Raw genomic sequence first — 25687 nt, forward strand, 5'->3', positions numbered from 1 at the left:
CGATTACCAATGAATTGGTTTGGCATGTGTTATGTGGCTGTTGTTTTTCCCAAGATCTATCACGTGGACGATTTAAGGGAAGCCATCCCATAGAGAGAAGTGTGGTACAAGTGCAGGAGAAATTGTTGGAGATGTGTTTGGACAATGATACCAAGTTTGGGAGTGGTTTTGAAAGACAAAGATTAGAAGGTTATCAACTATTGTGGTTAAGTTGTCAGCAAATATAGCTCAGTCTTTGTTAGTCGTGGCTGGAGAGATGGTGTTGATAAGAGCTATGGTGATGCAAATCTAGCTTTAGAAGTGTTATTAGCAAAAGAAGGAGGAGACTGTAAAATGCAAAGGGTTCAACAGTGCTGTACTTGTATACTTCCTCAGATCCTTACTATGATGTGGGATATAAGTAACATTACTGAAATACACGATGACATACATGAAATTGGCGACAGAGAATTTGGGATAAAGTTGGTTTGCAAATCTTGGGAATGGATTTCTTGGTTACATCTTGAAGCCAATAATAGTTGTGATTAGTGTCCTTTTGCTAGTAACAATAAGAACTTATAAGTGGCATTAATCGAGACAGGTTGAGAATTCTCCTAGACAGTGAGCGTGGAGGATGGAGAGACTGCAGACAGTCATTATGAGAATCTCAAGAACCTAGAAGAGTTTCGAGAGGGAAGACTGGCTACGACTTCTGTTTAGGTCGGTTCTCTCTACAGGGAGATACAGTTAATTGTGATGAGGGGGGGAGGGGGGGGGGGGACTGATAGTGGGCGATTTTGCACTTTCATTTGTAGGGGCGCATTATAATCATGAATAGTTTGTACTCACACATATATTCCTTTGTCGTGTTAACATTTGGTTATTAGACCATGTAATGTAATAATGAGTGAAGTGATAGTTATATTTTTGTACATCGTGGAGAAAGCGACATTACAATCATGTGCTATTTGATGAAAGCCTTACTGTGATGAATTTTATATGCGACTAACAAGAGATTATTCATTTGTTCTGTAACGCATGGACTTAACTGTGCACAATAATAACGATCCTGTACATGTGTGCTTAATAAAATTATATGCTGTTTCTTAGGTTAGCTGATTTTTGTAGGCCTCATGCAATTCTCCCGGTCGCATTTTAGATGGGTTTGCTAGCAGAATTCATGTGTATGAAGAATCTATTCTTTCTCACATTTCTGTAGCAGGTGGAGAAATTCATCTTTGTTAGTTAGAATAACGCTTTTGTTTTAGGAGCTAGGTTTAGGGAGAAGAAGATACATTTGAACGAACGATACCTATAATGTGGGACGGTGTTCTTTCTTACTGGAGAAGGCCTGGGAATCAAGGTCATCGAGCAAGAGCTTGGGAGCACCGTTGCTGCATGGAAAGTTACCTACGAGGAGGTGTCTAGCTGGATATGGTGATCGCGTGATGTGACGATGGGTGTGACCTACGATTTAGTGTTGGGTTTAGGGATGGAATCCGGAGACTTCTGCTGTGCCCGGAGAGGATAGGAGTATCTTAGAACGAGCTCTGTAGCTATATGCTACTTGACCCATTTAACAAGAGTGTACTTCTTAGGAAGCCTTCACGTGCCGACACATTTTCTGTAGCTATCCTGGGTAATGCTAAGCATGGATGTCACGATAGTCGTTGCTTAGGGACAGACCAATGCTTTTCAATCCATCAATCAATCAATCAGGAAATTTGTAGAGCGCACTATTCACCCCTGAGGGTCTTAAGGCGCTAGGAGGGGGGGCTGCTACTGATCGAATAGCCAGGTCTTGAGTAGCCTCCTGAAGGTTAGTAGGTCTTGGGTCTGCCGTAGGAGGGTGTTCCAGGTCTTGGCGGCGAGGTAGGAGAATGATCTGCCGCCGGAGATCGCTCTTCTGATGCGGGAGACGGTAGCGAGGGCGTGGTCGGCAGAGCGAAGCTGGCTGTTCGGGGTGTAGAAGATGAGTCGTCTGTTGAGGTATGCTGGTCTGGTGTCGTGGAGTGCTTTGTGTGCGTGGATGAGGAGCTTGAAGGTGATCCTCTTGTTGACTGGCAGCAAGTGTAGGTCTCTTAGGTGGGGTGTGATATGGCTGTGTCGAGGGATGTCGAGGATCATGCAGGCAGAGGCGTTCTGTATGCGTTACAGTCGTTTGAGCAGTTTGGCTGGGGTTCCCGCGCAGAGGGCGTTTACGTAGTGCAGCCTGCTGCTGACGAGGGCCTGGGTGACCGTTCTTCTTGTGTCGGTGGGGATCCACCTGTAGATCTTGCAGAGCATGCGAAGGGTGTTGAAGCAGGAGGATGAGACGGCGTTGACTTGCTTGGTCATGGAGAGCGTTGAGTCGAGGATGAACCCCAGGTTGCGTGCATGGTCGGTGGATGTCGGTGCTGCTCTCAGGGCGGTCGGCCACCAGGAGTCGTCCCAGGCAGAGAGGGTGGAGCAGAGGATGAGGACCTCCGTCTTGTTAGAGTTCAGCTTCAGACGGCTGTTCTTCATCCATTCGGTGACTGCTTTCATTCCTTCGTGGAGGTTGGTTTTGGCGGTGAGGGAGAGGATCAGCTGTGTTTCGTCGGCGTAGGAGATTATGTTGAGGTCGTGCAGTCTGGTGACGTGGGGGAGCGGGGCTATGTAGATGTTGAACAAAGTCTGGCTGAGGGATGATCCTTGGGGTACGCCGCAGATGATCTTGGAGATTTTGGAATGGAAGGGGGGGGGGGGGGGGGGGAGGGTGGCGAACGCTCTGAGTTCTGCCGGAGAGGAAGGAGGTGGTCCATTCCAGAGCCTTGTCTCAGATCCCTGCGTTGTGGAGGCGTGTGCGTAGGGTGCGGTGGCAGACCGTGTCGAAGGCGGCTGATAGGTCCAGGAGGATGAGGGCATCAGTTTCGCCATTGTCCAACAGGGCCCTGATGTCATCGGTGGCGGCGATGAGGGCAGTTTTGGTGCTGTGGTTGCTGCGGAACCTGGATTGGGACGGGTCCAGGATGTTCTCCTCAAGGTAGCGTGTCAGCTGTTTGTTGACGGTTTTCTCGATGACCTTCGCCGGGAACGGAAGCAGGGAGATGGGCCGGAAGTTCTTGAGTTCCCTCAGATCTGCCTTGAGTTTCTTGAGCAAGGCGTTGATCTTGGCATGCTTTCAGCTCTCTGGGAAGGTCGCGGTCTCGAAGGAGATGTTGATGGCCTTGCGTAGGTGGGGTGCGATGGTGGCACTGACTTTGTTGAAGATGCGGTGTGGGCACGGGTCTGACGGGGAGCTGGAGTAGATGTGTTCATGATTTTGATGAGGTCGTCGTCGTTGATGTTAGTCCAGGTGAGCAGGGGGCCGCTGTGGGGTCTGAGGTGTCGTTAGCTGTCGTGGTGGTCTGGTTGTCGAAGCTGTCGTGTATACGATCTTGCAATGGAAGAAGGTGGCAAGGGAGTTACACAGGCCTTGCAATGGTGGGATGTCGTTGGGGTTGGAGAGTTCCTTCACGATGTTGAAGAGCTCTTTGCTGTTGTGTGCGTTGTTGTCGAGGCGGTCCTTGAAGGAGGTCCTTTAGGTGGATCTGATGAGGTGATGGTGTTGGCGCATGGCGTTCTTGTGGGCTGCGTGGTTCTCTGGTGTCTGTTCGCGGTGTCATTTCTTTTCTAGTTTTCGGCAGGTTTATTTGGAGGTCTGGAGGTCCGTGAAGAACCAGCTGGCATTCTTGTTGGTGCGTCCGTCGGAGGGTTTCTAGATCAGGGCGAGAGTGTTGGCGTAGTAGTCGATCCAACGCCTGAGGTTGCTGGCGGCGGTGTCTGGGTCGGTGGGGTCGGCGGGTGGGCTTCGGGCGAGGGCGGTTTAGCTGGTCTTCGGTGATTTTGCTCCAGCTGCTGCGGGTCATCTGTTGGATGCGGTGGTGCGTGGTGGGTTTCCGGAAGGTGAAGTGGCTGCAGCGATGGTCGGTTCAGTGGTGTGGCTGAAGGAGACGTGGGAGCTTGTGGAGAAGATGGGGTCAAGCGTGTGGCCGGCGGAGTGGGTGGGCGTTGTGACGAGCTGTCTGAGTCAGAGGTTGGCGAGGTTGTCGATCAGGGTGGTGGAGTTGGTGTCGTTGTTGTTCGAGGTGGAAGTTCAGGTCTCCAAGGAGGATGTAGTCCATGGAAGCGAGGGCGTGCATACTGACGAAGTCGGCGATAGAGTCGCTGAACTGAGGCTGAGGTCCGGGGGGTCTGTAGATCAGAGTTCCTCTGAGGGTGGTGTTGGGATCAGTGTGGATCTGGAAGTGCAAGTGTTCGGCGGTGTCGTCGGAGTTGGTCGAGACCTTGAGGGTGGACTTGTAGATGATGGTGATTCCACCTCCTACTCCGTTAGTGCGGTCTCTGCGGGTGATCTTGTAGCCGTCCGGGATGGCTATGGCGATGTCGGGTGCCGAGGAGTCGTTCATCCAGGTCTCTGTCAGGAAGGGATGTCCGGGGAGGATGTGTCGAGCAGGTCCCAGAGTTCGACGGCGTGTTTGCGTGCGGAGCGGGTGTTCAGGAGTATGCATCTGAGGTGGTTGCGTCCTGTCCTGGTGGGCGGGTTGGCGGCTTGGAGACTGGTGAAGCTGCAGCTCCGGCAGGAGAAGGGTCCTTTGGTGCGCTTCGGGACGGCCAGGAAGCAGGCGTGCGGTTGTCCGGTGTATAGTGCAAGGAGGGTGTTGGCTTTGTAGCGGTGTCGGGTGTCCAGGGGGTCTGGCGCTGGGCGCGGTCCAGGCACAGACGGGCTTGCCTTCGGCACGCCAGCAGCCGCCATATAAGGGGAGGTGGGAGGGAGGAGCAGCTGGGAGGCGGGAGCTGGGCGGCGAATGGGCGAGCAGGGGGGTGGGGCCGCAGGGGACGCAGCTGCGGGAAAAATGGGCGGGCAGAGGGTACAGAAGGCAAAACACTGGTACAAAACAATGAACAGTGCACAAAAGGGAAAACAGGAAAAATACAGCTAATACCACAAAAGAGGCAATTACAACAGGTAGACAGGCAAAAGGGGCAGATCGAGTGCAGAGTGCTAACTGCTTACCACTGGCCACCAGGGATGAGGCACAGGTGGTGGCCTGCGGGATTTCACATACGATCCTCCAATAAAGAGGGCCATTGATGTTAGCGCAGTTATTTTCAGCATACTGATATTGGAATTGGTTATCTTGTGCATGTTGCACTGCCTAAATTTCGCTCACAGATTTGGCTTTGTATTAGTGCCCATGTACTTTTACAGCCTCATTTTGAGGTGTTTGTATGTCCAACTTTTCTTAGCTTTGTTATAAACGTACTAACTTTGGATCTGGAGTCTGTGTTCCTTCAGTAACATGGGCGAATGTAATGGTAATGTATAACTGGCTACTGATTTTAACTCCTGCCACACTTTCTAGTAGGCAACAAAGAGCCATCGACCAGGGGTTCCAGAGTAAGTCTAGAATGAGGAACCTGGCACATTCACAGGCCTGTCCAGCCTGCACTCTAAGGCGGTTGGTTGCGATTAAATTGCAAATTGTTACTGTTTCAAGTCTCTTCTCTCACTTTATCTCACCTCTTATACCTTACCCCTATCAGTAAACTGCTCTCTCTACTGTTCAAAGTACCTAGATTATCTCTCTCGAACTCAGCCCTAAGTCACCTTTGTCTACCTCACTTCCTTCTTAATAAACCAAAATTACTTAATCTCTTTTGCTCTCTCCTTACTTTGCCTCTAAGTCAGTTTTGTGGCTATCTGATCTCCCTGTATCTCCGTCTACTTCACTTCTCACATCTCCATCTTTACCTCACTTCATCTCTATTACCTATCTCTCTCTCTCAAAGTCTCTACTATCTTACCGCTCTCCATCTCAGCACTTTCTGGACCTCACCACCCCACCCTTCTAACTAATTTCTCTCTCTGCCTCGCATCTCCCTCACTACCTCAGCATCCTCCACCCCACATCTATCTCGGACAACCAAACCTCTAAATTTATCTCACCATTAGTTCACAACCTTTTTTCCGTGCCTCCTTTTCCCTCATTCTACTTCTGTTCCCCTTCATTCACTATTGTATTCCTTTTATTCCAGTGTCTCAACTGTGTTTGCTCAACAACACATTTCAATTTATGCTCTTCAGCCCTCTCCCTACTTTTCTCTGCTCCATTTACCAGATCCGTGTTTCTATACCTCTTCCCATTTTGTTCCCCATTTGCTTTATATCTCTCTGCTTTTCCTCTAGCCTCAGTGTCTGGCTACCTCTACCTATTGTTGCCCATACCCCACTCTAAATCCGCTCTTTTTCTATATTACCTCTCTATATACCTCACGCACCCCCTTGGAGTCCAGTGCTCCTCTGCTTCTCTCTTCATGTCCTCTCTCTACCTCTCTTCCTCACTCCAAAACATTACATATTTCTGTACCTCTCTATCTATCTATATCTATCACTTTCTACCTCTCTTCATCTGTCTTTCTGGCAACTAAACCTTTCTCAATACACTTTAGTTCTCTCCCGAACCTCCCATTCTGTCCATATTATCTCTACCTCTACCACCTTTTCCCTCGATTTCACATCTCTCACTGCAAGCTTCTTTTTATATCTCTGTCCTACTGCGGTATCCTGCCCTGTCCAATTTTTCTTACTCAGCAGAGACATAGTTAATTGTCTAGCCAACAGAATGCACACATATAAAGAGGAGAAGAGGGGCTAGGGCAGGAGACATTTGGAGAAAATTATCACATTATAACCAATGGAATGGAGAAAATCCACAGAGCAGCAGTTTGCAGCAAAGACACGAGTAATGAAGGGGGTTATATATGCCAATTCAAATATTCAGCAAGTAAAGCTACACTATTAAATGCTATATGCAGATGCCTTATATTAATAATATGCACTAATCAATTAAACATCTACCAAGTCACACTTATCATATGTTTCCTACAATGGAAACACCTAGCTGGTAAGTCACAAAACTTGTTGTAAACAAATAATTCTGAATTCTAGCTTAAAAAAGAAATGGCTTTATCTTTGTTTGTTCCATCTTTCTTTTGGTTCCATTTTGATGGCGCACGCCCGGCAGCTTGATCGTTCCGCTATTTTTTTAGAACCAAAATGTTATTTATTTTTTATTTTAAAAAAGGTAAACCGGGGGGCGTGGCCAAGATGGCGAGGTGAGCGAACGTCTCCTCGACCGGCTCCCGATCCTCTGAGCCTCCAGACCTGGCTCTAACGCAGATTCTCCCCCCAATTCTACGGGATACGAGGCAGAGGAGCCGGCGGAGCAAGGCGGGAGGCTGCTTGGTGAGCCAGAGGGCACGAAACACGCTGACGGCGCCCTACGGACCACCGGGAGGGAAACGCCGAGAGGAGGCGGAGCACCAGGCCGGGCCCCGAGAGAGCGTGCTCGGACGCACGACTACGTGAGCGCCGAGCCCAGGGACGCGACCTGCAGCTTAGTGACGGTGACTGCCGACACACGACCGCGGAAGGCAGCATTGGCCGGGCGGAGAGATCGCATCATCAGCGGCAGACAGAGGGGAGACCTACCCCGATGGACACACGCCCTGCTTCGGGCGGGCCACGAGAGGATATCGCACGTGGTGTGGCGGCCAGAGTGCGGGGCCCCAAGGCCGCCGCGGAGCCCTGGAGACAGTGAGGGGACCCGGGGCTGCGTGGCACAGCAGCGACCGATGCCCGAGAGGAGGCAGGCACGTGGAATCACCGACGGCGGCCTTACCCGGAGCGGACTATGGCCACGGGAGAGCGGAGACACCGGGGAGGAGCTCATCCGCACAGGAGACGGCAGAAGAAGGGCCGCAACACGGTGCCTCAAAGGGGACGAGCTGGAGTGGACTGTTGGCGCCCAGAGGAGGTAGAGGTCGGACAGTCTCCCATTCCCCCCCCCCCCCCAGTCTTAATCGGGCAGAGCAGGGACGCGGCGGGAGCAGAGGGGCACTGACGGGGGACCCGCGGCCTACAGATAAGGGGCTTTGGAGTGGAGGAAGCGGCATAGCATCCGGAGTGGCCCAAACGAGACCCGGGGCAGTCTGGCGGCACAAGAAAGGCGGGCAGCGCAGAGGGAACAGACCCGGCCACAGCCAGGATCCCCCGAGCGCCGGCTTGGGAGGAGGTAACCGAGTGGGAGCTGGCCCACAGCATATAGAACCTCCGGCGACCGGGTGGCAGGGCCTGAGGCGCGGCACTCTCACTGGGCAGAGGAGAAGGCCACGGGGAAGGGTGAGCAGTGGTGCGAGGAGAGGGCACAGAAGCGCGGAGCCCGGGCGACGGACCCGGCGGAGGCCCAGCGACACGGCCATGGCAGGCAGTAGAGGAGGGAGGAAAGGAGAGCGCACCCTCCCCGAACTATTGGGCCGCCACCCGCAAAGAGTGGACAGGGGGCAGCAGTCACCCCACGCCTCCAGTAGTGCCCCGGACCCCAACGGGGGAGAACCCCCGCTCACCAGGTCCTTTATGGAGTCCCTCTTCGGATCCCTCAGGGAGGATTTCCAAACCCTAAAGAAAGAAGTGGCCGGCGAAGTGCGGGAGATTCGTCGAGAGGTGGACGGCCTGGGTGAACGGGTAGCCACGGCAGAAGAGGCAGGCCAACGGAGGGATGAGGAGTTTGAACAGCTCCAACAGGAGGTGCTGAGACTCAGGGACCAGCAGATTGACCTTCAGGCACATGCCGAGGACCTAGAGAATAGGTCTCGGCGAAACAATGTACGGGTTCGCGGAGTCCCATCTGCGGAGGAGGGAACGGACGTAGCAGGTTACCTGAGAGACCTGTTCCGAGAGGTTCTGGGGGAGCCGGAGGAGTTTTCCATCCGAATAGACAGGGCGCACAGAGTAGGGGCACCACGGAGGGCATCCATGCCTCCCCCGGACATTCTGGCTTACCTCCCGGACTACCCACTTAAAGAGCGTATCATGGCGGAAGCGGCAGCCCGTGACTTTCCGGGGACACCCGGTGGCCTTATACCAGGACCTCTCAGCTATCACGCTCCAGAAACGGAAGACATTCAAAATAGCTACCGACTTCCTGAAAGAACACCGAACGCCTTACGCCTGGGGCCACCCCTTTAGACTTATCTTCAGGTGGAATGGAACCCTGCACCAACTACGCTCCCTGCAGGAAACGTGCGGGGTCCTGGGCCTCACAGCTATGGAGGACGACACTGCTTCGCAGCGTCGCGGGCGCTCTGGAGGGGACGGATGGCGGCGGGTGACCGGGCGGCATTCCCGGGATCGACAGGCGCGGCCGGACTCGCCCACCAGGAGGGCCGGTATGGCCGACGCGGTATCGGAGGTGGCCGAGAACACTGGCTCCAGCGACATTGCGCTGACAGCGTAGGACCACTCCTGGGGGAGAACACAACAGCCGACTTCAGCTTGCAGGTTTGGGGGCGGGGGGGGGGGGGAGGGGGCGGGCGGGGAGAGGAAGATGGCTGGACGTCCACTGGAGGGCTTTACCAAAGACTTGTCCCCTTGGGGACCGGACTTGGACATTGAGGACTCAGGGTCTGGGGCTGGGGAGGGAGGTACAGGGGAGAAGGGATTCGGTGTTGCTGGTTCGTTGCTAAGGGGGGGGCTGGTGGGTGGTGTGGAGGGGGAGGTGTTCTTGTTGATGTTGGGAGGGGAAAGGGGGGGAGGGATTTCTCAGAGTGCGGGGTATGGGAGGAAGGGGGTCTGGGGAGGGGGGGTGAAACGTCCAGTGCGGGACCAACATGATGGCCAAGATAGCGACATCACTGATATTGCAGGTGGGCCCCGGAGGGTACAGCGCAGGCGCGCCCGTCTTCCCACATGACACCTACGACCCTTAAAATAGTTACGCTTAATGTGCGGGGCCTCAACAATCCGACTAAACGGCGTGCGGTGCTGTCCCTGTTAGAAAGCACTCAGGCAGATATTTGCCTCCTCCAAGAAACGCACCTTCTGCCCAGAGACTGTGCTAGGCTGCGCTCTCCCGCGTTCCCCACGCAGTTTTTTTCCTCTTGTAACACTAAAACAGCGGGGGTGGCGATCTTGGTAGCACGACGCTTTTGGGGAGAAGTCCTCCATAAACAAGCGGAACAGAAGGGTAGACTCTTGGTCTATCGATTCAGGGTCGCAGGTCTCCCCATCACGATTGGGTCCTTATACAGCCCGAACGATCGGCAAGAGCATTTTCTCAGCGCGGCGCTGGGGGACGTTACGGCTACCCAAGACCGGCACATTATCTTAGAGGGTGACTTTAATCTAGTCTTTGACTCAACACTTGATAGATCCGCCCAACGTTCGCCTCAGACAGGGGAGTTCTCGGCGGGGTGCAGGGCTCAGCTGGCAGACATGGATTTCTTAGACCTGTGGCATCACCTGCACCCCGCAGACCGGGACTATTCTTATTACTCACACGCGCATAAAACGTACGCACGGCTAGACCACCTATTGGTCACTGGACCGGTCGGCGCCCTCGCTACCACGGCGGAGATGGGGGTGATCTCCATGTCGGATCACGCCCCGATGTCGGCTACTTTTTCGATGCCGCCGGTTTCCCGGAACCCCCGGGTATGGCGCCTAAGGGACACCTTACTACATAGAAAAGACGTGACCCAGCAGGTGACAGCAGCGATTCAGGAATATCAATCCCACAATGAAAACCCGGCTACCACCAGGGCGACTCAGTGGACTGCTCTGAAAGCGGTACTACGGGGTGAGTTCATCGCGATCTCAGCGGCAGGTAACGCACAACGACGGAGTAAAAGAGAGGAACTCATGCTGAAGGTCCGTGAACTGGAGCACATGCATCGCCGAACGGGGGCCCCCCGGATTTGGCGGCAGCTACAGGGGGCGAGAAAGACACTGGTGGCTCTAGACATGGATCGTGCAGAATACGCAGCGCTCCGTCTCAAGCACGCCTACTACACAGGGGGAGACAGGTGCGGCTGACTGTTGGCGAGTAGACTCAGAGTGGCGAGACAGAAGCACCTGGTGAAGACGATCACCGACTCCACAGGGTGTGCAGCTGCGGAGGACGCCTCTATTGCGGAAATCTTCCGCAAGTACTACGCCGATCTGTATGCCGGGGACCCCCCGGATGCGCCCGCGACGCAAAGTTACCTAGACTCGGTCTCTCTGCCATCACTGACACCCCTGCAGGCAGAGAGTCTGGACAGGGACATTCGGGTAGAAGAGGTGATTTCCGCCATTGCCAAACTCAAGTACGGTAAATCCCGGGGCCAGACGGCTATACACCCCTCTTCTATAAAACATTTTGCACCACACTCGCGCCGATCCTCACGCGCCTTTTTAACACCTTTGCGGAACCGGGGGCCGTGCCGCCGGATCTGTTGCGGGCGTCGCTGACGGTCATCCCTAAACCGGGGAAGGACAGATCACACTGTGGCTCTTACAGGCCGATATCTCTCTTGAATGTTGATCTTAAACTGTACACGGGGATTCTGGCAGCCCGCTTGGCTCCCCTCCTGCCGGGGCTTATTGACCCGGATCAGGCAGGCTTCATTCCAGGGAGGCAAACGGTGGACACCACCAAACGGATTACACATATTATAGAGAAAGCGTCACGGATCCGGGGTGAGAGAATGTTGATGGCGGTGGACGCCAAAAAAGCATTCGACCGAGTGCACTGGCAGTACTTAGAGCGGGTGCTGGAGAAGGTAGGGATGAGGGACAAATTCCGCAACATGATATTCAATTGTTACAGATCCCCGACCGCGGTGGTAAGAGTAAACAGATGCAGCTCCGGGTGTTTCAACATCGAAAGAGGCACGAGGCAGGGATGCCCGCTGTCGCCTTTACTTTTCGCCTTATATATGGAGCCGTTCGCACATCGAATAAGAAACAACCCGGAAGTAAAGGGAGTGAAAATGGGTGGTTTATATCATGCCGTTAGCCTCTACGCGGACGATGTGATCTTCTCTCTGGAAGATCCACTCATAGCCCTGCCGGCCTGTATTGAGGAACTGACGGCCTTCACGGCGGTCTCGGGATTCAGGATGAATATGGGGAAGTCCGTTGCCCTGGATCTCTTGCTCGCGCCAGCGACCAGAGCACTCCTGCAGCGTCAAGTCCCGATAGTCTGGTCGAGGGACCCAGTGCCCTTCCTGGGAATTCAGCTGGCCCCCACCCTGCCCGCTATGACGGCAGCCAATTACACCGCTTTAGGCAGAACGATACGGGAGGAACTGACTAGGTGGGACCGCACTACTCTCTCGTTGTTGGGCAGAGTGGCGGCCGTTAAAATGACGATCTTACCGTAGGTGCTTTATCCGTTTCGGGCGCTCCCTCTGCAGCCTCCGGTGGGGTGGATCCGGCGGACGCAATCGGACCTGGGGCGGTTCATTTGGCAGGGTAAGAAACCAAGAATGAGGCGGGCACTCTCAATGCTGGCTCCGGAGGCGGGAGGCCTTGGCGTCCGAGACCTCCGCAAATATTTTCAGGAGGCGCAGTTGCGCTACCTCGTGGAATGGAGCAGGTGGGAATCGGACAAGCACTGGCTTTTTCAGGATCAAGCGGTGGCGGGCAGACCGTTGCAGGAGGTGCCAATTCTGCGCAGGGCACACCGCCCCACTAATCTCTATGCCTCCTTTGTCACTGGGGTGCCGTTACGGGTTTGGGACGCCACAAATCTCACACACGGGTTGACCACGTTTCCCTCCCCATTGACGCCCCTGGTGGATAATCCGGACTTCACCCCAGGGATGCAGGGGGGCGCGTTCGCTCATTGGCGCGCGGCGGGGTGCAGGGCTTTGTGTCATATGTACACTGCAGACGGGATCATTCCCTTCACGAGCTTCCGACAGGACTATGCATTTCCCGAAACTGAGAGAATGCGCTACATGCAAGTCCGCCACTGGGCGACGAGCCCGCAGGTGCGAGAAACAGCTGATAGAAGGCTATTCCCTTACGAGCGCTGGCTCTTGTCGCGCAAGTCTGACGCTAAGATCATAAGTGACCTTTATAAATTCATCCAAAGGCCAGCTTCGCACTTCTATCACCCGGGAAGGGAACGTTGGGAGAAAGAACTGGGTAGGTCTCTGACCCACGCAGAATGGGAACAGGTAGCGTACAGGGCGAGACACTCGGCATACCACACAGGCCTAACGGAAACCCTCACAAAAATCTCCACTTATTGGTACTACACCCCTGACCGCATACATGCAATGGACAGTAGCAAAGAAGCCACCTGCTGGAGGGGTTGCGGGCAGATAGGAACGTTGACCCATATACTGTGGGAATGCCCCCTCCTTGACGCTTACTGGAAGGAGGTGTTAGAGACTGTGGACTCCCACTTCAACATTGAGCTGCCTCGCTTCCCAGCCTACATTCTGCTGGGTCTTCCAAACGCGCTGATGTACCCCCTAAAATCACGCAGAGGTAGGCAGATAGCAATAGCGCTAGGGTCAGCCATTCAGAACATCATCACACATTGGCGAACACCCACAATCCCCACAGTCATCAGATGGCTGCACAGACTATGGCATGTGCTTGGAATGGAGAAAATGTCGTTAGCAGCGGCGGGGGAGGTAGAGCAGTTTAAAGATATCTGGCAGCCGTTCCAGTCTCTGCTAGCCGCGGAATTTAGAGAACTGACCTGTCCAAGATACCTCAGACTCTTGCGGCTCACTGGGCTGGAAGGCTCGGATTCTTGAGCACACCTGGGCTAGGGTGCTAGGGCGGGGACTGCGGGACGAGGTGAGGTCGATCGACATCCGCACTGGACGAGGGAGGAGGGAGGGGGGGAGACAGGGGATTTGGGAGTTGGGGAGGCAGGGAGGGGGGGGATTGTTGGGGGGGGGGGTTACTGTCGGGTTGTTTAATATATCTTGGAAAGGATGTGCCCTAAGGGACGGGTCTTAGCTAGGGGACCCGCCACCCTGATCGGGGCCGTTCCAGCTAAGGGAGGACACTCTGTCAGGCATGTATCTGTGGGCGATGTGTATATGACATACTCCTGAAGAAGTAGGGAACTGCGGGGAGTTTCCACAACATAAACCCACTGCATAGAAGGGACTCCCTGGTTCCTTCCAGATCAGACGCGGCCGGCCCCGAGGGGTTGTAGGAGACTTGCTGTGTATCGACTTGACATAACAGCGGAGCCCCGGAAGGGCTTAGGATGCACTGCTTTATAGGTACGATAGCTTGCCGGCCCGAGGGGTTGTAGGCTAAGATGACGATGCCGTAGATGATAATTTTTGTTTTTCTGATGTTAATAAAAAAGATTTAAACCTAAAAAAAGGTAAACCAACAATGCAAGGAGTCAGGTACAGCATTGATACACCTTAAACATTTGACAGAACTTCAGCTATTCCAGTCTATAATGTGCTCACCATTTACCCCAAATTTTCTGTTTTTGCAAGTCCCCTGTTTCCAAAGGTTTAACTTATAATTCAATATGGTTTAGCATCACAAGGGATAATACATTCCAAGTTGTTCCATTTTTATTTATTTATAAAGCTTTGTATAGCGCGAACATGACCCAAGTAGGTATCAGAGCACTTTACATGACAAGAAGTAGCTAACAATTGGACTGGTAAACAAAACATGCAAGAGTCAAACATATAAGAAAGTAAATACGATATAAAATTTTTTTTTTAAAAAGGCTTGGTGTTGGTTATGGCCAGCAATAAGGTGGTCGTTCCTCCCAAGAGGGTTGATATTCATATATTTTCATTGTCACCGATATATTGACTTAGGGTAAAAACTTAGCTTCTTTTTTGAAGGAGGCGGCAGAGGAGATTAGGCGTAGGTCCGGAGGTAGAGAATTTCATATCTTAAGGTATAACTGAGAATGCTCTTGCACCCATTTTCTTTTTGTTGGTTTATTGGGGCTTCAGAAGCAAGGTGTGCGCACTTCGTGAGGAACTGCTGCCATCTGATTTTTCCAGCTTTGGAGCCAAGTAACTGGGGGTACTAAAGTGTAACGCTTTATGCGTCATGCAAGCAATTTTCAGATGGATTCTTGCTTTGTATGGTAGCCAGTTTAAGGATTTTAGATCTGGTGATATGTGTGTATTTCTTTTAGTTCCAAGGATAAGTCTTGCTGCCGCGTTGAGAGAGGCTCTTAGGGGGGCCAGTTTGTATTGTGGTAAGCCACATAGTGTGGCACTACCATAATCCAGGTTGGGCAGAACAAGAACTTGAACCACTTGGTTTAGGTCCTCGTGTGGAAGGTAGGGTTTAAGCTTCTGCAGAATGCTCAGTTGATAATTTGCCTCTTTGGTGGCTGTGCTAATGTGATCCTGCATATTCAAGTGTTTGTCTAGTATAATACCCAAGGATCTAGCGGAGTCTATGATGTGGGGCAAACAATCGAGGGCTGTAAGATGTTTCAACCAGAGCTCAATCTTGGGGATGTTATTCGGTGGAGAGACTAGGAGAAATTCGGTTTTAGCAGCGTTGAGTTTGAGATGGTTATCCATGAGCCAGAGGTGTGTGTTTTGTAAGATGGAATTGAGGGATATAATGTCCTCTGGTGAGGCCATTTTGAGATACTTCCGAGTGTCATCAGTGTACAGGTGGTAATGGATGTTGGTAGATTTTAGGTGGTTTGCAAGTGATTCTAGGAATAAATTGAAGAGAATTTGTGATAGTGCAGATCCTTGGGGAACGCCAAGAGTGATCGCGTGGGGCTTAGTGATGGATTCATTTGGACTCTTAGGGATCTTCCATACAGGGGCCCCTAAATGTATCTTGCCCGGGGACCCACAAATCATTAAGATATCACAGGCTGATTCAAGATAAGCCTGCCCAACATCCTTGATTATTGTTCTATTCACCTTCCACAATAAGTGCTAAATACAGCTAGACTGACCCGGGCACCGGGCGTTTTTCCGTTGGGCTGACAGGGTGGGGGCCGGTTTTGCATCCATGGGGGCTGTTTGTTACCAGGGGCCAGTTTTGCAGCATAGCTGAAATATCGGCTCCTGCAACAAAAGCAGCTGCAGTGTTTTCCACACGCACCCCCCAGCTCCCCTCCCCCACCCCTCGAGGCAGGTCTGACTCAATTGTCAGGGTTGGTTTGCGTTTCCAGTCCGCCCTGGCTAAATATATCAAAGTATAAGTGCCAAGGGTCATAGCAATGCACAGAAGCCTATGGCCGGCACCACTGAACATCAGTGTGTCAAATACCAAGATTGTGTAGTCTTGATTCCACATCACTCTTTAATACTACACCAGACACTCCCTGTCCCTTTGTCTCACTCTTGCAGGTTGCTGCTTTCTCCCTTTATCATGGTTTTTCAGTCTCTCTCTTCCTCCATCTTTCCCACTTGTGTGTTTTTCACTCTCTAGCTCTGGGTCAAAGTCGGATTAGGAACTATGTTCCGGTGACCAAAACTGATTGCGGGTGTTCCCCACCTGCAACCACAGACTCAAATTTAGCACTGCTCCCACTTTAATTCTCTTGCTGTCAGCTATGGGGGATATTCTGCAGCACGTGCTGGTGTCTTGGTCTGTCTATCTTTATACATAGCATGACTTGGCATCTTTTGGCCAAGAAAAAAAAAAGCAAAACAAATTTCTATAGGTTTTGCCCCAATCTTTTCCTTTACAGTGATTAATCAACTGCTCATTTTAATTCAAGCATTTCCTCATTTAGGTTTGTGCTGCTTAAGTGAATCTCTATAAAAGAGTGTCAAGAATTCGATGACTGAGCTGTCCTTTTGTTAGTTAAGTTTACCGCCCTTTTCAATTTTTTTTAACGTGGATCATTTTATAAACTCAAATTGGAATCTGACAATAGCTGGAATATATGTTTTTAGACGTGGCTGCCTACCGTATACTATATTAACAGTACTGGTGAAGTGGGTAGAAGAGAGTTGCATAAATCATAGGTCTTTCTGTAAAAGATTTTGGGACCTCTGGATATATGCTTGTGGCACAAAATCGTTAAATAATAATGAATTGTGTGCAATACAACTAAGGGACCAGCAGTTGGTAACATGTATAGGGTGCTCATTTAAATATACTGCTAGAAGATGTTTGGTTGAATTGTACCTCTTCTTTCGTTTTAAATCTTGTACCTTTTACAGTGGCAGCTGGCATGTATGGAGGGTAGAAGGGCGGTAGGGAAACAAAATGAGTTAACAAATAAAAAATTAATTAAAAATACACTTACCTTCCTTCGATCCTGGTGTGACGTCCTCCTCGCTCGGATCCAGGCAGGTAAGAAGGCTCCAACGCTGTGGGACCAGGAAGCTCCAGTAAACAATCCTGGCGCTGCTTTAATGCAGCTTGAAAGCAGCACCAGGATTGGGGGGGGGGGGCGGCCTCTCTCGCCGCGACCGAGGGCACTGGAGCCCTATACGTTCTCTAACCCAGCTGTCTCAAGGCAGCTGGGTTAGAGCGGTTTAAACTATGCATGTCTGGCTGGCCATCGCAAGACGGCCGGACAAAAAGACATGCGTAGTTTAAACCCAAGTGCCCTGCCTGTATCACTTCTTTCTGCAGCTGCCTGACTGGCAGCAGCAGCAGAAACTAGAAAGCCTCGCACCCCCGTCCTGACACTTGGCTCAGGACGGGGTGTGGAAACATAAAATGGTAATAAATAAAGTTTATTACTATTTTATTTTTCCATATTTGGGTGCAATTTGGTTTGTGGGGCGATGCTCCTCTGCCTTAACGGAGGAGCTGCCCCTAAGCTTTTATCGAATTGCTTGAACCATCTAGTAAGGGTGCTCTGTTGACCTAGACTCGTGTACAGATGTGATTTTTTTTCTACTGTAGATAGAAGAGAAGCAGTAACTTAATATAATATATTTTTCAAGTTTAAGATTTGTTTAATAGGCAGAAGGATAAGGGGCTTAATTATTGTGATATTTGTTTAATAATGAAGAATTTTGGCATAGGCGAATGTAATGTTAAGTATGTTACTGGAATGTATGTTTGAGTTGCCTTATTGCCACAATATCAAACAAATTAAAATTGAATTGAAAGATAAAAGCGAGTGGGTAAGCCGAGATGTGGGTGCCAAACTCTTTATGGCACTGGGACATATGCTGTAAGAAAGAGGACTACCAGTAGTTCCTCAGGGAGAGGAAAGAAGTGGAGATGAATCAGTCAATTAAGCCTGGATGGACTACATGTATACTATGTGTAAAGTGGGTAATCCTTTTGTTGGATTTTAATGCCCTCACACACCCTTTCAGGTGTCATGCTTCATCATCTGGGCTGCTCCTCGTCGGGCCGGCGGTGCAATGCCTAACGGGCTCCCTAAAAAGGGGCACTTTATCGGAGTTCTTTTAATCCAACAGCCGTCAGGTGAAGTGCGGGTGTGTGGGCCTAAGTGGTGTAGATATAAAAGTGAATTAAAACAGGGTCGAAAGTACCAGTGTGAACAAACTATTTATTTTAACGGTCTCCTTCCCTGGTTAAAAAGGTGTGTGTAGCACCAAGTAGAGTGTAATGTCTCTAGTTGTAGTGCATGGGATTGGTGGCATTGCACCGCCGGCCCGACGAGGAGCAGCCCAGATGATGAAGCATGACACCTGAAAGGGTGTGTGAGGGCATTAAAATCCAACAAAAGGATTACCCACTTTACACATAGTATACATGTAGTCCATCCAGGCTTAATTGACTGATTCATCTCCACTTCTTTCCTCTCCCTGAGGAACTACTGGTAGTCCTCTTTCTTACAACTTCATTGCCGGGGCACCTTACCAGTTTGGACCTCCCACTCACTCTTTGTGAGCGGAAAACGCCCCCCTGATCCCTCTCCTTTGGTACCTACTGGGACATATGCTTCAGCTCACTGATGAGGTCAACAAGCCCAAAACATGCTTGGGTGTGCTTGTGTTTCTGTCCTCAGGGATTTCGCTTTGCAGATTGTGCTGGACTTCTCTTACTTTAGGGTGTGGGACTAGCTGTATTAAATGTGGTCACTCTTAGAGGAACTTGCAGTGGTTAAGGTTCACAAAAGCATTTTAGTCCATGACTTAGGTGCTGCTGCTAAACAGGCAACTCTTTTTGGAAAGGCTCTATTCCTCGATTGTTATTCAATACTCACTCAAGCCTGGACAAGTCCTCTATCTCCTCAACTTCGACGCAGTGAGTTTCATCCACATGCACCTGTACAAGAAATAAGGCAAGTGTGAGTAAAAGAGCAGAGGGTTCGAGTTGCAGGATTACCTCACCAGTCAGCCCTGTCCCACTTAGTTCTCAACATCCATTTGGAAAAGATTTCCCACAAAAAACAAGCATTTGCAATGGCATTGGTGTGGCATTTATGAGAGTTTAAGCTATTGGCAATGCAATAGCTAAAACTCTTGCAAATGCGAGACCTATTTTTTTTTTACATGGAACCACTCACAACCCTACTCAGAGAAGCCAATATCCCGTTCCACCTGTATGTGGACGACTCACAGATCTACCTGGAAACCACCTCCAGTGATGACATTCAGAGACTCAACGACACGCTTCAAGAAGTCCAACACTGGCTGTCAAGTAACCATCTAAAACTTAATCAAGACAAGACTGAAATACTCCTCATCTCAAACAAAGAAGAGAATCCCCAAATTGCGGAATGGCTAAATGCGATCGATGCACTCAACGGAAACATCACCCTGGCAGACTCTGTAAAATCACTTGGCTTCACTCTAGACCAAAAACTGAACATGACCAAACACATTAAGAACTCCGCCAAGAGCACCTTCCTCAACGTAAAGCTACTAAACAAAATAAAACCTTTCATCTCCCCCAAAGACCTTAAACAAGCCCCCCAATCACTGGTTTTTATCTAGATTAGACTACGGGATCGCAGCCCTCTCAGTCACATCAAAGTCACACCTTGCTGCCTTCAAAACAACGCTAAATGCAGCAGCTATAATGGACACAGGAGTGAAGAAATTCGACCATAGCTCACCTGCACTCAGAGAACTAAAATGGCTCCCAGTTGAACTGCGGGCCAGTTTCAGAGCAGCTTGCCTTACCCACAAAGCCCCTCACACAGGCAAACCTGAATACCTGGCCTCCAAACTCAAAGCCGGTCAGACCAGAAACCTCCTGAGCTCGAACACTCTACTACTCATACCGCTGAAAGCACGCAAACAAAAAACCGCGGCACGGTCCTTCGCGGGAACGCGCCCAAAATTTGGAATGCTTTTCCCCCCCACATCAGAACTATCCCCACCTTCGCAAAATTCAAAGGACAGCTCAAAAATCTTTTCCTAGAACGTTCCCTAGCGAAGGGACTTGAGCCGCAGAAGCGCTGATGGCTACCCCCTGGAGGGAGCGCGACCCTAGACTATGTTACCCGGCGAGGGTACCTCAAGTCGTCATTGCTCCTTGGTTATTTAACCTGCTGAAACTCATTGTCCATGCTTGATACTTTCATTGTGTTTTGTTATTTGTGGTCTTTTGCAATGCGACTGTTGTAAAGCGCTCCGATACCCTCGGGTCTGGCCTGCGCTATATTAAACTTCAAATAAATAAATCAATCAGAATGTGCATGTTTCAATCCCAGGTCATGCATCTGAGCACAAATCGTACTATAGTAAGCATACTGCTTCATCTCTATATTCCTCGTGTAGTAAATATATGTAATGCGAATATGCGAAACCCAACCGTAGAATGTAGGCTGCATGTTTCTCCAATATCCTATTCTCGTTTCGGCAATCAGTTGCAACTAAAAACAAAATAATGTCTACCACCTCATATTTGCAATGCGTCTGCTACAATAACAAGAACTGACAAAACTAATAACTTTGCATTTTGTATAGTGCATGTAAGCAGGCTCTCAAGCATACATTCAGGGATCCTTTACGATAGAATAAAAAAACCTACTGCTACCTACATACAAATACCAAACACAGGCACCCACACACACTGGAAAACATATGTAAGCAGCAATTCCCAAGACCAAAAGATATAGACAACCAAGAATACAAGCCAAATGATGAAATAGGCACCCATAAACTCCGATATAGAAGTGTTCATTCACTCCAGCCACAAGATAGATGCCCATATACACAGACCACCAGATATACAGTTGACACAGTTCCAACAGATATACAGACACTATACACAGCAAAAAGTACACAGAGGCACACATGCAAGCACACAGAGCCAAACAAAAAAAGTGAGACTGACAATGAAAAATAGTAAGTAGGGACAGATTCAATATGAAGCAATGCATAACTGGCACTGGGGAAGAGGTCGACCTAATATTTAGACTACCTGAAAAGAAACAGGGTAAATGAAGAAGTTGGGTGTCGATATTTAATATACCTTTAGCCTTTCCTAAATGAGGTCACTTCTAGGTGTCAAGAGACAAATAGACACCCTTAAAGACAGAGTGATCTTACAAGTACTCGTGTGCCTGCAGGCAACACAGCTGACACTTGTACGCACTCATATCCAGACAGACCCAAACATTAACCCAGCGGTCTTCATATACTAGAAATACAATGTTTAATTTTCTATTCAAAAAACAACATTTAGGAGTTAACAGGTTAATAATTTCACTTATATTTGTTTTCCTGCTTTATAAAGAGCCTCCGAAGCACTTTGCATCATCGAGTCAATACAATAAAAATACACACACTGACTAGAAGTTTCCATATCACAGGAACACAACTTTTTACAGACCTGAGCTCTCTTTTAGAAACCAGTTTCAATAGATGTGTTATTGTAATATTCTAACAGACGTAAACCAAGACCACAACTCCTAGCATGCACAACTTTGTTAAGTGAAAGCCCATGACCCCGGTGTTCTGGTGACTTTGATTAATCTGGTGCATGTGTGAACCGACACGAAACAGCAAACACCAGTATCCCAAATGGACTCCGGAAAGACAAAATATCTTTTACAGTGACTCCAATGGAAACTGTAGATGACACATTAGCAGGATGCAAACACTAAACACTGCTCATCGTGCATATCTGAATACCGCTCTTGCTGCTGCAATCAAAGCTTACACAAGCATGCACTTAGGTTGCATGGAACCCTATTCCTTTGCACAGACCCCTCACGTGCAGCAAGAAGCTGTATCCTTGCAACAGGCATTGGTAGCTTCCCAGGCAGGTCCAGAGGTCACTCACTCAGAGTTGGGGGCTCAAGGTCTCCGTGCTGCCCCCTCATCAGATACCGATGGTGCTTGGGTGCCATGGAATAGTGGCCTCTGCGCCGTGTGAACGGTACATGCACCAGACATACGCCACATCCCCCCCCACCCATGAGCCAGCCATTCACAGCCACCTGCGTGGCACCGCTCCATGAGCTAAAATCTAAGCAGGGGAGCTGCCGCAGTCTGCAGCGCCTGTTGCAGAGTAAGAGTGAGCACCCCTGAAAATAAAACTGACAATCCCTGCCCAGAAACGATGCTGAATGGGCAAACAAATTCAATCAAAAAAGCTCTAGACTGAGAGGAAGCTGCAGTGCCTCCTGGTAAGGTGCCGTTCAGTGAGCTAAAATCTAAGCAGGGGAGCTGCCACAGTCTGCAACGCCTGTTGAGCGAGCACCAGTGAAAATAAACCAGACAACCCCTGCCCATAACCAATGCTGAACGGGTAAACAACTTCATTTAAAAAAAAATGTTTTAAAAGCTGTAGATGGGGAGGCAGCTGCAGTGCTTCCTGATAATCAGCACGCAAGCATTGTGCGCGTTCGTGCTCGTTTCCGAAGCAATACTCCATGGGAGTTAGCTTGCAAGAAAAGGCGGGACATGCACCCACCAGTAGCTATTTGCAGGCTACGTTTTTTTTAAAGACATACATGAAAGCCTATCCAAAGCGTGGGAGGAGTCAGAGCATCACAAAGTACCTACAACAGATCGCCTAACACGCAAGCGCTGTATTGGCTCGACCTAATGAGGGACTCACCTACACATATTTCGGACTATCCGATATGTCACAAGGGACAGTGCGGCTGTAGTGGAGTCACTGACCGCTCAGAGTGGATTTGTTGAACTGGTAGACGAGCATGTCCTGCGTCTTTATGAGTATCTAACCCCTTTTGTAATAGTTAGTCATAAAAAGAATACCATACATTAATTCCTCTGTGACAATTATAACACCCAATTCAATGTTTCACGCTGGAATGGTGAACAACATGTTGATGCAGTTTAATCACCCCTGAAATCCACATATTTTACATATCCATTTCCAATTAGTTTCCAGGTATATGTTATCCCAGGAGAGAATTTATCAAGGTCAACGTCAGGAACGTAGTAATTTTGTATAACTCAAAATTGCAAAAATAACATTGCACCCGTCTTTCGAATTTTCCCATCACTCAGAATGGCAGCCCAAGTCAGCAAGACCCTGAAGAAAAGCAGATTATGGAGTTATTTCTAGTGCCGCTCACTGCAGCCGACAGACTGGCTAGTAGGGGGTACCGTGGAGCTTGGCCAACCATGGGCAAAGGAGGACAGTCTTCTTCAGGTCAAGAGCCACTGCTGCACAAAAAGGGCATTACAAACTATTGGGGTAACCCAAAACGACCAAAGGACCGAGGTACAATGGGAAACAAATGACAATTGGTCCTATTGGCAAGGATATATAGCAATGGACACAATATTTACATCAACATTAATTGATACGCAAGTTTGAGAAAAAAAATCCAATGAACTATGAAAGTCAATTCAATTCTTTATATTTCTTTTATCAAAAAAATGCATTTACATTGAATCAATAATTTTCGGTAGCTCCTCATACGGCATAAGAAAAAGTGCTCGAAGAAGTGCTCAAATAAAGGAAAAAGAAAAAAAATTCTCTGAAAGTTATAGAAACTAATAAGCGCAGTGGCAGAGATGTATCACTGCGAAAAGCTTGTCAGAAAAGGTTTGGAGTATTATAAAATATATCCATACAAGATAAAGAGGCAGATGAATCGAAGCACAGCTGTTTTAGGATAAAAAGTAAACAATCCAGGTTTGTATAGTTATGTGGAGGTTTAGACCCACATGATTAGTGTGGCAATTTAAGACCTATTTGGTGGGTCTCCATGAGTACATAAAATAAGGACCGTGAGCAACTGTCCATGGTGTGGAAGAATTACGCACCTTACGAGTGCATGGATGGACCGACCGGCTTCTTATCCAGCTGTGCGTGGGGGCAGCAGATCTGCCGGGCCGGGAAGGATGTTAGCGGTCTAGCTGCCTAACCTCTCCATAAAACCAGATGCCTGGCGCGACGCGCAGGAGTAAGGCTGGCGCTTCTTTTAAAGATTATTTGCACTAATTTTTAATTCTTTTAACTTTTAGAAACCCCACATACCTTTTTACTTGCATCATCCCCCACTGTTGGACCACTTCCCATTACGCTCCACACTGCTCCCCAGTCCACCGCAGGCTTTTCCCGTTTGTGTGGAGGGAGACAGTCAGGGGCTACTTTCGGGCTGAGAGGGAAGTTAGTGGTCTAGCGGTCTAACCTCCTCCATAAAACCAGATGCCTGGCGCAACCCGCGCAGCGAGCTGGCGGCACGTTCCGCGCAGTGCGCGTGCTGGCGGCGCCCCAAAGGCAAGCCCATCTGCGCCCGTCCGCGTCCAGACGTCGCCAGGACTCCTACCCATTTCGGAACAAATCGGGGCATCAGTCAGAAATTAACCTACTCAAGTCGGAATTTATTTGATATTAGACGAGGCTTGCCGCTCCTATGCTCTCATATTTCATGGGATATTGTCAGGACACTTCCAGCTATGGAGGGGCCCTTCTCATGTAAATTCTGTCAGTTCCAAACCCTTAAACCTGAACATAAGTAAAGAGATCCTAGTAGCTCTCATTAAAGTAAGCGACATTGCCCTCCCAACGTGGTCACCCATTCCCAAACGGTTTTAGGGAATCCTCCAAACAATCCCAGCCACAGTTGGAAAGGCTTCCTAAGTAATGTTAGATCCCTGCCTAAACATGCTGTAGAGGTATGGGACCTACTTACCTCCAAGAATCCAGATATAGGATTCCGGACGGAAACCTGGCTCAAACCCAGTTCCACCCCCGGCATTACATTGGCACCCCCAGAGGGCTTCCGCATCCAAAGATTGAATAGACAGCCCAAAGTGAAGGGAGGGATAGCCATTGTCCATAAAGATTGCATTTAAGTATCTATACTTGAGCAACGGTGCAATTAAAAGATTGAAATTTTAGTTTACCGAATTGACCCGCTACCACAATATAGTTGGAAAGGGGCCCTAGTTTACCGGCCCCCTCTCTGACTTTTCACTCCAACTTATGGAATTGATAGCTCCCCACGTCATTTCAACCAAGAATGTTCTATTTCTGGGAGATTTCAATTTACATAGTGACTGTACCACTAATCTAGATGCATTAGTGCTCCTGGCAGATCTAGCCTCTCTAGAATTAGTTAAGATCAACGGTGGCCCCACATATGCAGCAGGACATACACTTGATCTTATTCTCACCAACTGGCCCAATATTCTCTGTGAACCCCCCCCCCCCATCCCTTGATCTGGACATATCATGCATTAATTGACTTTCACATTAAGGGCCCTAGGGCTTTCGACGCCCCCCGACCAGCCTCCCATTACCTCCGCACACAATGGCACAAAATCACCCCGGACCATTCTCAGGATGCTTTTCCCCCTTTGTGGAATATGGAGTCTGATAACGAAGAGGAATGTCTGACCCGTTACAACTCCTCTGTCAAAACGGCCATAGATCACCTTACCCCTCCGAGAGCAGCACTCTAGCACGCCAGGCACCCCCAGACAGCCTTATTCTCTCCTGATCTTAGGACAGAAAAACGGCTGTGCAAAACTCTGGATAGGCGCTGGCGCAGATCCCATGATGGAAAGGATAAAGAGAGAT

General features: G+C 49.7%; 1 protein-coding gene across 1 annotated transcript in view; it reads right to left on the reverse strand.

Annotated features, from left to right (window-relative positions):
• The window catches only part of LOC146810081 (uncharacterized), a 352434-nt gene that overhangs the window by 220226 nt on the left and 106521 nt on the right, over positions 1-25687 (reverse strand). Inside the window, exon 3 of the mRNA XM_085614940.1 lies at positions 18933-18994. Within this exon, the coding sequence (XP_085471066.1) occupies positions 18933-18994 (62 nt within the window). The remainder of the gene's footprint in view (positions 1-18932; positions 18995-25687) is intronic.

This window comes from Triturus cristatus, chromosome 7, assembly GCF_964204655.1.
Source record: "Triturus cristatus chromosome 7, aTriCri1.1, whole genome shotgun sequence".
NCBI lineage: Eukaryota > Metazoa > Chordata > Amphibia > Caudata > Salamandridae > Triturus > Triturus cristatus.